Consider the following 12,125-nt stretch of genomic DNA (forward strand, 5'->3'; position numbering starts at 1 on the left):
GGGGTTGGACTAGATGATCTTTCGAGGTCCCTTCCAACCCCTAGGATTCTATGATAAGTTGAAATGAAGGGAGAAGAGTTATGTAGCTTGTGTTGTTCACTTACTGGATTTCTAAAAACTTTTCTTCCTGATAAGGATCTTTTTTCAGTCTGCCCAAATATTGGGGGAATCCCAAGTTTTTGTCTTGACTACTTTATTTAGCTTTGAAGTACAAAGAAATAGCTCAGTACTTAAACAAAATTTGAATCCTTAACTTGCTTTTAGTATGGCAGCAAGAGCTAGTGAATAAAGCAGGATTTCTTTCTAAATCTGCTAAAAACCTCTTTAAGACCCTTAAGACCCTGGAAACATCTTCCACCTCTTTTTTTTTTTAGTTTGACTGTAAATTAAGCAGGTTTCTCCCAGTGTGTTGGAATATGAGCAATACAAAAACTTTACAGACCCTGAATTAAATGCTGCAGGGAGAGGTAACAAAGAATCAGAAAAAAAAATCTGGTTTGTTTCTGCTTTCATATTCTTTGTACCTATACTGAGAGAATTCTTTTGTATTTATTCTGCTTATTCAAATGAGCTGCAGAAAAAATAAGTAGGATTTATCATACCTATATACTTGTAAAAAAAAAAAAACAATCAGAAAATCAGGCGTCATACCTTCATATTAAAGGAGAGAAAAAAAATGCAAATCTATAGCAACTTGGGTTTGTTTGTTTGTTTGGCTTTTTTACTATTTTTTTCCCCATGTGGGCTTCTGTTAAGTTTTGGCTTCAGTCATTAGAATTTTGCCACTTGTTTCACTACAGTTAGTATTTAGAATTTTTAAAAAAGGGTAATAGTCTGAGAATGAGAATTCATGTTTTTCATATCACCACTGAATGGCTTTTTTTGGTGCTCTAGGAAGATTTCCTCAAAATTCTGATTCCATTTAGGCCAGCTATAAAATAAGTAAATTAGATTAATTTAGCAGCTTCTTAAGAACATTCATGATTAATAGCTGATAAGTACTAAATATTACTGAGAAAGTGTTGACATGCATATGGTATTTCTAGATAATGCAATGCCTGTGCTGCAGAGGCTTGAAAAAAACATTGAATTATCAGGGACTTAAAAATGCTGTAGTTTTCTACGACTGACATGCCTTGGAGAGGAAACATCTAAAGGTAAAATGCCATCATTAAAAAATGGACTTTTAATTCTCTGTAAGCTGTTTTAAGAATCAGCTTTCAAGCAACAAATTCAAACCTTTGGTATTGATTTCATGGTATTGCTTGGGAAACAGCTTAGTAGGTGGCATTTGCATTTGGTGGGATCCAGTACAATGAAAAGTGAAAGATTGTGGTGAGATGGTGCCTGGCTGCATGAATCAGGGTGACCTTCAGAAAGTGATTAGCTTGTGGTATGCCACTATCAACACCAGTTGTGTACTAGGATTCTGCTGGGTTTCCATATGGTATGAAAAATGTTATGTTATGCCATTTTTTTGAAGAAAACTGGATTTGACTTCTCTTCAGTATGTTTAAATCTGAAGTGTCTGTTTTTCTGCTTTAGATCCTGAAATATTAACCTAAGCTCCTGGGAGGAGATGGATGTAACTCTACAACTGGGTAGTTTCTTATCAGATCTCTGCAAAAACTCTTCACATCCTTCTACACTGGGCAGCTGAGTATACAGAACTTGCAGCACAGGTTAAGATCTTTTTTAACAAATAGTCTGTGATGTTCATGATCTGGTGTTAAGGCTGGGATCAAGAGAGATCTGGGTCTATGTGAAAAGCCAAATCACTGAAATTCAGCAAGGAGTCCTGCCAGCAATACAAGGAAGGCTGAGTTGATACTAAAGAAGTGTGCAGCTTGGGAAACGAGAAAAGGGTACAGTAAATTTCCTGCAGAAAAAGGCAGAATCACAGAATGGTTTAGGTTGGAAGAGACCTCCAAGATCATCCAGTCCAACCTTTGACCAAAACCATAATCCAGCTACTAAACCATGTCCGTAAGGACCAGGTCCAAATGCCTTTTAAATACCTCCAGAGATGGTGACTCCACCACTGTCCTGGGCCATCCCAATGCCTGACAACCCTCTCAGTGAAAAAATGTTTCCTAACATCCAGCCTAAACCTCCCCTGGCACAGCTTCCATCTATTCCCTCTGGTCCTGTCACAGTCCACTAAGGAGAAGAAGCTGCTCCTCATAGGACTTCTACTCTGGGCAAGCTGTCAGAGGAGAGCCTTTTAGAATGAGTTGGTGCTTTTAGTTTCTTTCCAATTCTGCTACTGTTTATATCATAAAGTATGGCTGGTTAGAACGTGTACCCAGGCTGCTGGTTTCATGAAGAAACCAAGTTGTGGGTGGCTGGAATAGCATTGAGATTCCCCAAGGAGGTCTCTAAGCACTGACATTAAAATGAATATTATGGAAGGGCAAAATGGGAAATTTTTCATTTCCCTTACAAGACACCTGGAGAGCTCATTTCCCATTGACAGCTTTCAGACTATGTGGATGATCTTAACAGCAAGAAGGAATTATTTCCTAATGAGTCTAATCTAATCTCATCTGAAGTCAATCAGAATTACTCCCTCCAGTCTGTACAGCTACTAAATCAGGCTTTAAATATGCTGGCCTTTCACTTCCTCTTATAATTATCACTTTTATAGTACAATTATGCTAGCTTCTATAGTGTGCTCCACGCTATAAAAAAAACACAGGAAAATAGTTTGTCAGCAAGTATTAAATTGAAGTGTGTAACAAACTACCATTATATAAAAATTATAATCTATAATTTTAATATCACCAATATATTAAATATATTGATATTAAATTATATATTAAATTTTATAGTAATAAGCATATTGAAAGTATTTGTCCTAAATAAGAATTCAGGAGAAAGGTATGTAACTACATACATTTAATTACACATTAAGATAACAAAATAAAGTCACATAGAGAGGATCTGACAAATAAGCCCTGTAAATAGCCTCTTCCATTCAAATCCAGGATGCTAGCCTTGATTTTTGTGACATTTTATTACATTTAATTCATTAATCTTATTCAAATACAGATGGAAGGTAGTGACTGTCCTCCCATAGGAGCACAGCAACACATGGCACACAGAACACAGCACTGCCTGCTACAGATTTTCTCACTGCCAGTTTTTCTCCACAGAAGGGCAACAAAAGGCAAAATGTAATGCAGCTTCAGTGGATAAATCCTGCACTGTAACAGCCAGCAGCAGCCCACAATACCTCTCACTATGAAACCATTTTTGTGTGTCCTTATTGTATTTCATGAAAAAAATGGAGTTTGAACAAAAATGACACAAACAGTTACATAGGATTTACTCATATGAAATATACCAGGGAGGGAGCTTTGTATCACATATGACCCTGAAATAAAATGCAGTAAATAAGTTATGTAACAGAAGCTCAAGAGCTTCTACATGATGTTTCCATGGGGAGCCAGCTGTTCAGTTGATTGGTCACCTTAAAGAAAACCCTAAATGAAAGAATTATACATTAGCATCATCAAGCAGTAGTTGTCTGCAAATGGAAAATCCAACATGGAAAATCTGATTAAAGGGAAGGTAATATAAAACAATGTGAAATGTAAATTTTCAAACTAGCACGACAAAAAGTAGTATGGAGAAAGGCTACTAATAATTCTGTTTTTTTCAACAGGCATTATTCAGAACAGCAAAACTTTTAGTAAACACAACACATAGTAAAAAATAACGTTTCTTGCCATATGAAATAAGGCACTAAATCTCAAGATAACAAAATTATTTGACAATGTCATCTCACTTCCCATCTGCAGACATCCGTGGTCTTCTAATTCCTTCACATAGATAGAAAGATGTTCCTGGTGTCCCTGCTTCTGTACCATACTTATCATGCACTGTCTTTTATAAAAATATTCAAAGTGAGGTATAATGGGGCTGCAAAAACCACTGCAGCCACTGGTTTAGTTTTGGAATTGATGTATCCCTGCATGTAACCAGCACACAGTCACACTTCCATTTCAAAGCTCTGTTACTTGGCACTGCAAAATCTATTGTATCCATGAAAAGCTAAAAAACCTCCCCTTCCCCTGCCTCCACAGCCCTTTACTATCAAAAATACCAATAGGTAATCTTAGAGCAATTGACTGGCCACATAAGAAGTCTGAATAGCAGCAACATAGCTCAGGCATCAGTTCAGACACGTGTAGCTCTGCACAATTTTGAGACAGGCAGAATAGGAATATTCCCTTCTGACTCTGTCTATTCCCTTCTGGGATATTCTGCTTGAGGAAGAATTAACTATTAAGGCCTCTGTGTATGTAGCACCTGCTCTTTGAAAATCTAGCTCATTATGTTTAAAAAAAACAAAACCAAAACATGATCACAAATCTATTCTTATATGCAGTTGTATCACAATATTGTAACAGTTCCTTTTGTCATTTTTCTGCCACAAAAGCATAATGCAAGTGTGACATTCAGTTGCTCCATGCAATCAGAACAAGTCATGTGGTAAATAAAAATCAAGACAAGAGGAAAATGACCCCCCCCAGGACACAAGGCACAGAACACGATAACATCCCCTTCCCTTCTAGAAGAACAGCTACAAAATATGGCATATTTCAACACTCACGGCTATCGTAGCATATATTGCCCAGGGCACGTCCTGTTTGAAGCAATATTTCCTGATCTTTGCAGTTTAACAGCTGCACCAGAGGAGGGATCAATGCAGCATCCACACATGGGTTCCTCATAAATTCTGCAAAGAATGCAAAGCCTGTTAAAGCAAGCCAAGAGTTTTCAGTTTCATCTGTTCTAGTAACACTGGCATTGCAAGTGGGCCATTGGTGAGAAGAAACGTATGTACAAACAAACAGTGTCAGTTCTTAGGCAAGTTTCTAGAGAATAAGCCCAAGTCAGTATTTGGGCTTATTTTCTTTCCATTATTCCTTAACGTAGAAGGAATTAAGAGTATTTAATTGACTTCTGTGGAACCCAATTTAGCAGAGCTCAGACTGAGTATGTTTTCAGCATCATAAAGAAGTGCTGGAAAGAACAGTGAATTCACAACCTTTCTCTCCACTCCAAAAAATTCAACTTTAATTACAATTACTAAATAACACAAAAGTTAACTTTTTTACTCCCTATTTCCTTAATTAGAATTTCTGAAATGATTTTGCATTAATAATAATAAAAAATGAATTAAAGCTAAGTAACAGACTTGGGTAAGAAATAAGGAAAAGAAAATAGAAGAATGAGACATACGAGTGAGATTATGGGAGCCTAGAGGCCAATCCATTGGTGTAGTCTAACTGCTGCCCATCATGGCAGGAAAGCTAGAGGATTTGGGAAGCTCTCAGTCCTTCCTTCCTGCTATGTCTCCAAGCCACAGAGAACCAGAGTATTATTTTATATCCATTTATGTCATAGAGAATTATCCTGGTGTCAGAGAGATAAAGGACTACTTTCTAGAAGGAGCTTGGCAGCCACTGTGCTTCACATTTTATGAGGCGAGTTTACAGAAGCAACAACCTGATAGACCAGTAGTTACTGAATAGTTTACTACAGAACACCCTCCAAAGTTGTAGCAATGTAACAGTAAAAAGTTCAGTACCTTTTTGATTTGTTGTGAATCGCAAATTATGTCTTTCCTGATTCTAGACTATGAAGGATTTTCCAAAACCAATTCACCTTTGTGTTAGCCATTTATAAGACATAATAAGCCAGGGTGTACAATCCTCATGAAAGAGGTGAGAAAGTTTTTCTGATTCTGAATCAACAGAAGCCCTTGTGCCAATAACTCAAAAGATTTCATACAGTGCTTGAAATACAAATATATCTTCTTAAATACTCCCTGTGCTTCACCTATTACAGTGTTCTCTTATATTTCGGTATCTACAGAATCTTGTATCTTTTGTAGTTAATCCTGCAGTGTTATTTCAGCTAAAGAAATAATGGTCATAGAAGTAAGTGATGCTCACATGATGATAAACTTTATTCCTGTATCAACAAGTAGATGAAGCAGAATCAGCAGTTACTTGCACAGGTCCAACAGCAGACAGTAGGCAGCACACTTGATCCACCTTCCTAGCATACTGCAATATTTTATAACAAGACAGATGCTAGTACTGTGTGCTAATAAATGGTGGTGGTATCCATTCTAATGAACACAAAATATATCAGACATCTGTTCTTTAAAACTGTCCTTGTAAGTTTTACTTGTCTCTTTATCACCCACTTTGATCTTCATCTCAATGTTTACTTAATAAATGTATTACATTCCTCTCTCTTTCATCTCTGTCCCCTCAGCCTCTTATCTTCATTGCCTACAAAAATTATTCTGTTTTTCAGCTTCTCCCTCCATCAATTTCTTTCACACCCACTGATTCACCATGGTGTCTGCATCATCAAAGTCAGAGTTATTTATTTTCTTCTAGAAAAAAAAACTTGGTCTCACCTAAAAGACTGAGAGGTCTCAGTCTGTCCTATTGTACACTTAGGTTCTTGCTAATGTGGTCAAAAGGAGTATAAAAACTTTCATTCAACCTCCCTCCATCTGAGGTAAGCAGAAGCTATCCCTCTCGCATTCAGCAACAAAATATTTAGCCAGTATACTGAACAAACTCATATTTATCAAACTCATATATGGGCAAGAAGTAAAAGAAATGGTGCTATATATAGCAAAATAGATCCGTGAGATAACAATAAAAATGTGGTAAATGCAACTGTATTTACAGATGATGCTATACAGAAGGAATAGAAAAAGGAGAAGGTAACCAAGAACAGAGTCATTTAGAAAGTTTCCACTGACCTGGTGGGGAAATGAAGCAGATCCTTTGAAAGAAGCAGTGATAAATCACTTAAGAAGTCAGGAGGAGAACCACTGAGGACAGACTAATATAAGCTAAAGGAGGACAACATTTTGAAAGAGAAATGGAACTGTGCTGTTTGTGTTACAGAATGTGAAGATTATGTTCTTATTCCTTCACCTGGCAAAGAAGAGAAGACTAAAGATGTTGGAAGAGGATTTAAAGGAGAAACTCCACACATAGCAAGTGCACCTGAGCCTCCAGTGTGCTAAGAGTGGAATAGGACATGGTTGTAGCTGGGGAGAGTGGAGTGACTAAAAGGAGTTTTATGTGTTTGGATATTTAAAATGAGAGAGACTAACATGAGCTCATGTTGGAAGAAGGAAGAGTTGTATGAACTGGAGAGGTAAAACAGAGCAAGAGCACAAGGAGGTGAAAAGGAGATGAAACACAGCAAAAAACCTGAGGCAAGTAGAGGGATGTGATGTGAGCAGATTGTGTGTGTGTGGGACCAGATGAGGGCAATGGGAAAGGAGAAGAAGTCATAGAATCATAGAATCATAGAATCCTAGGGGTTGGAAGGGACCTCGAAAGATCATCTAGTCCAACCCCCCCTGCCAGAGCAGGGCCCCCTAGAGTACATCGCCTAGGAACGTGTCCAGGCGGGTTTTGAATGTCTCCAGTGAAGGAGACTCCACAACCCCCCTGGGCAGCCTGTTCCAGGGCTCTGTCACCCTTACAGTAAAAAAATTTTTTCGGATATTCAACTTGAGCCTCCTATGCTCCAATTTACACCCATTATCCCCTGTCCTATCACTGGTCACCACTGAGAAAAGCCTAACTCCATCTCCCTGACACTCACCCCTTACATATTTGAAAACATTGACGAGGTCACCTCTCAGTCTCCTTTTCTCCAAACTAAAGAGACCCAGCTCCCTCAGCCTTTCCTCATAAGGGAGATGTTCCACTCCCTTAATCATCTTAGTAGCTCTGCGCTGGACTCTTTCAAGCACTTCCCTGTCCTTCTTGAGGAAGAAGAACATGCTCTTTTATCAGTAAAGCCCAGAGTCACTTCAAGCTCTGCCAGTGCTGTATGGCACAGGGATATCAGTTCAATTGCCTGGGTTTAATGCCTACTACCTGTAGGCATACAGATAATGCAGATAATGATAATGCAGATTTCTCAAAGTACCCAGAAGCTTGGTGAAAAAATATGCAGTATAAGCATGAAATGCTTGTATATTATAAAGGAGGAATCCAAAAGATTTTTTCTCTGCTCTCCTGCTTAAGGAACTATTTCAACAGAGCCGGAAAGAGAAACACCCAGCTCATCTCTGTCCTGAAAGCACTAAGAACCTTAAATAATTTCTGAATATTTTCACTTTAACATTGGCTGCCAGGTGTTCTGTTTACATGTGCTAATAACTCTCAGAAAAAGACAAAAGCTATTTTCCATGATAAACCAGCTCTTCTGAAGACAGCACTCATGACAGCAATATAAAAGCTGGGAGGAAAAAGGGTAGGTTAGAAACTACTGAAAGATGTAATATATTCAGATTTGAAAGTTACTGGCTAAAATGTTCTGTAAGACAATCTTGCAGGAAACAATGCAGAGTAATCAGTTAATCTGTTGTGAACATACATAAAAACACTTTTTATTCTTTTCCCCTTCTGAAGTAGGAGGCAAAAGGACTGTGACGATAGATGGTTGACTGCAATATTTTAAATATATATATTATGAATTTAGGTATTACAGAAAAAGCATTTGGTAAGGTTGCAATGAATATAATTCTGAAACTTTTAAATTTTAAAGTTTACATTTCTATGCTTACACTTCTACAGGATATCTAAATAATTTTAAAACTTAAAAGCTAACAAATTATATATTCTTTTCTTGTTAATATTGTTTCTGAATATCCATAGATATCACTGTCTCAAAATAAGTGAGTTGCCTGGAGGGGGGATCACACAAGGGGCTATCACTAGGAGGCTTTAGTATTGTGATTTCCAAGATAAGGTAGAAAGGGAATGTGGAAACAGTCAGCAGTGATGTGGCCCCTTCTAGGGAGGGGGAGAGATCTGGCTGCCAGGCCTGCATGCAGACAGCAGTTTAGAGGCATCCCACATGTCTCTGCTTGGCCTCTGGTGAAGGAAGTGCAAAATGCAACCTGTGTCTCTTTGGCTGGGACAGCACTCAAGGAGTGAGAAAAGGCAGCCCCAAACCTTCTCTGCTCCCATCACAGAGTCTTGCCTGTGGCACCTCCCTGAAGAAATGAAGCCTTTTATTTTGAGCTCAAGGTGTGCAGGATATTAGGTGATCTTTTAAGATAACTCTCTTTAAGCAAGCAAACAAGCAAACAAGAAGTAAATGAATAGTTTTAGATTATCTTCTATATTATGTGACTGTTAGTATATAATACATACCAAAATGAACCCCTGATTCTCATTTGGGATTTTAGGCTCTCAATCCATATAATGCTCTTTAGGTAGGAGAAACTGGTTCTCATGTGGTATCAAAGGCATCATAACTGTAGCTATATTATCAAAAATCTCAGAACAAAAAATCCCTTGACCCCCTGTATATATGCTACTGCTGCAACTCAATGAACTATGTGTAACTGGATGCAAAAATGATGCACATTTTTTTCCTCTCTATGCATTTCATAAAGCCAGTGGCATGCTATTTCTGCCCAATAAATTATACTCTAGATTTTCTTAAAACTAGGAGCATGGAAGTAAGGACTAAAAACATTCCATCAGCCAAATGCTGGTGTGATTGTATTAAAAACCAGAGCGACAAAATCTGACAAAACCGAAAAGAGTGAAAGGGAGGGATATGAAAGTGTCTAATCGACAAAATTAAAACATAAATGAAGTAAAACATACTGACAAGTGAGGTGAAAAACTGAAGATGTTCCAGCAGAAAAGTTCTTGTAGAAAACCTCACCATTTCTGGCTACTTCTGCTATGATGTTAGCTACTTTGGCTGTGCAGGAAGATTGTGGCATCAACAGACTGGCGAACACCTGAAGAACTCCACTTTTCTGGATTTTTTCACTTGTCTCCATATCTGAAAAAAACACATCAGAGAAAAATGACTTGTGCATCAGCTTGCTTTTGGGGAAGAGAAGAAGGAAAAGTAGAAGAGAAGTCTTCTAAAAGGTAATTATTAAAGTATTGATTTTCCCATATATTAAGCCAACTGCTTTTTCAGTCATTTTATTCATGTTATATGATGTGCTCACAGAACTTAATACTTTGGCATTCCAGATGAGCTTCATAAAGTGAGTGTGTTATAAAAGTAAATACAGATAGGATAATAGAATCACAGAATTGGCTGGGTTGGAAGGGACCTCAGAGATCATCAAGTCCAACCCTTGATCCACTCCCGCTGCAGTTCCCAGCCCATGGCACTGAGTGCCACATCCAGTCTCTTTTTAAATATCTCCAGGGATGGAGAATCCACTACTTCCCTGGGCAGCCCATTCCAATGTCTGATCACCCTCTCCATAAAGAAATTCTTTCTAATATCCAACCTAGTATCCAGCCTATCCAACCTAATATCCAATCTATGTATGCATGATATATATAATCATGCATACATAAGGAAACTACTGGAGTAACCAGTAGAAAGACTAAAGGTCATGTAGTAATATACAGCATCCTGAAATATTATGCAAAAGCCAAGGAACAGTACTCTGAAGTGATGAATTATTGGAAATATTCCAGGCTTAGAGCTGAGAAGACAGCCCAATGTATTGTGGGAGTCAGGAACTGGAGAAAAGGGAGAGCTAAACAGATCTTGGTCTAGACTCGTCTTACACTCAGCTTGAATAACTTCAGTGTTACTCTGCTGAGCTATAGCAGAGAGGAATTGTGCAGGGTCACACTCAGCATTGCAGCAAACTGAAAATGAACACCTATTCAACTGCACTTAAAGATAAGGTAACATGCTAAAACACGTTTTGCTAATGCTTTTGAGTAATGGTATATTTGAGATGAATCTTAGTGTGACATACAATAGCATCACATAGCAGCTATATTAGAAAGCAGCATGGCTCCTTAATCCATTCATAATGGAAGTTACTTGCATTGATTGGAAACATGAGATGTTCTAATTGATGACTTCTCCAAAGCAAAACAAATCCACCTGAATGCAAGTCAGGTTTTTAACAACCCTGTGTCAAAGGGGCATTTTTAAGCACTGCAACATGCACAGCCCCCCTCACCTTACTTAAAATTTTCAGCTTTACAGTATTTGTAAGTTAAAATAGAAAAAAAAAACATTGCTAGATCTTGCCAGTACCAGTGAGAAAGTGCTATAGATGTGTCAGAGTTGGGAAGACAGGCCTCTGAACAGCACTTTGTGATTTGTTAGAAGCAACCTTACTCTGGCATAAGAGCTATGAGGGCAATCAGGCTGGGCAGTAAGGGTAGTTATCAATGGATTTTAGGTTTTTATGTTATTTTTCAAATCCAGGAATGAAGAGAGGGATAATACATAATCTTGAACAAGGCAGGAGCCTTACACTAACCTAGTGTTTTTTTAAAAAAACAATATCTTGTAGTTTTCCCCTGAACAAGTAAATGCCACAACTACCTAGACTTTTAGGGCAACAGAGTTTGCAACCACCCTTTTGCTGTGTTCTACCTGTGAATTGCTTATGTCACTGGGCTCATCACCTGCTCCCTCCTCCTCCTTCTCCTCCTCCTCCTCCTCACCCCTATCGCCTTTCTCAGGGCTGCAACCGATTTTTGACTTGTGATAACTCCAGGACAACCCCTCCTGATTGCCTCTGAGCATGGGAGAGATCCACTTGAGCTGACCCTGAACAGAACCCAGCACATAAAGCTGCAGCTTTAGATGTCTCTTTATATCACTAGATATCAAGACAAAGGTTATGTTAGATCACATAGTGCCAAAATCTCATAGTTGGGTGATTAAAATGTCAATATCCTTGGTTTTCATGGGTTTTGCAGTGCCTGAAGTCAGAATACTAGAGGGTGTGGGCAGGAAGTTCTTTAATGCCCTAGATTAGAGAGCTGGGCACTGTGGCTATCAGACTGCTTAATTAAGTAGCTGAAATCAAATCCAGTGTGTATCAAATTAAACTTACACTGTCTCCCCTCTTCACTTCCTGTGAAATTACACTCCTCTCTTTTCAGTCTTTTTCCTCTGCATCATTTTGTCCACCTTCCAGTGGAAGAAAAGGCAGAAAGGGGGAAGGGAAATACAAGACCTATCTGACAAAAGTGCTACTACCTTGGTTTTGCTAGCAGAAGAAAACTACAGGTTCACTGTTCCTGTTCTCTATGAAAATTGAGTTCAAG

The 12,125-nt window shown here is 38.3% G+C and overlaps 1 protein-coding gene across 11 annotated transcripts in view; it reads right to left on the minus strand.

The window, feature by feature from the left end:
* Positions 1-12,125, minus strand: part of RAP1GDS1 (Rap1 GTPase-GDP dissociation stimulator 1) — an 86,675-nt gene that overhangs the window by 33,689 nt on the left and 40,861 nt on the right. For 5 of the 11 annotated variants that reach the window (XM_071742792.1, XM_071742787.1, XM_071742785.1 and 2 more), the window contains 2 exons: positions 9,742-9,864; positions 4,619-4,744 (listed from right to left, as the gene is read on the minus strand). In XM_071742792.1, coding sequence (XP_071598893.1) covers positions 4,619-4,744; positions 9,742-9,864 — 249 coding nt within the window. Of the gene's footprint in view, positions 1-4,618; positions 4,745-9,680; positions 9,865-12,125 lie in introns of those variants that run through there. The other 6 variants (XM_071742789.1, XM_071742788.1, XM_071742795.1 and 3 more) reach the window with 3 other exon arrangements.

This window comes from Heliangelus exortis, chromosome 4, assembly GCF_036169615.1.
Source record: "Heliangelus exortis chromosome 4, bHelExo1.hap1, whole genome shotgun sequence".
NCBI classification, from domain to species: domain Eukaryota; kingdom Metazoa; phylum Chordata; class Aves; order Apodiformes; family Trochilidae; genus Heliangelus; species Heliangelus exortis.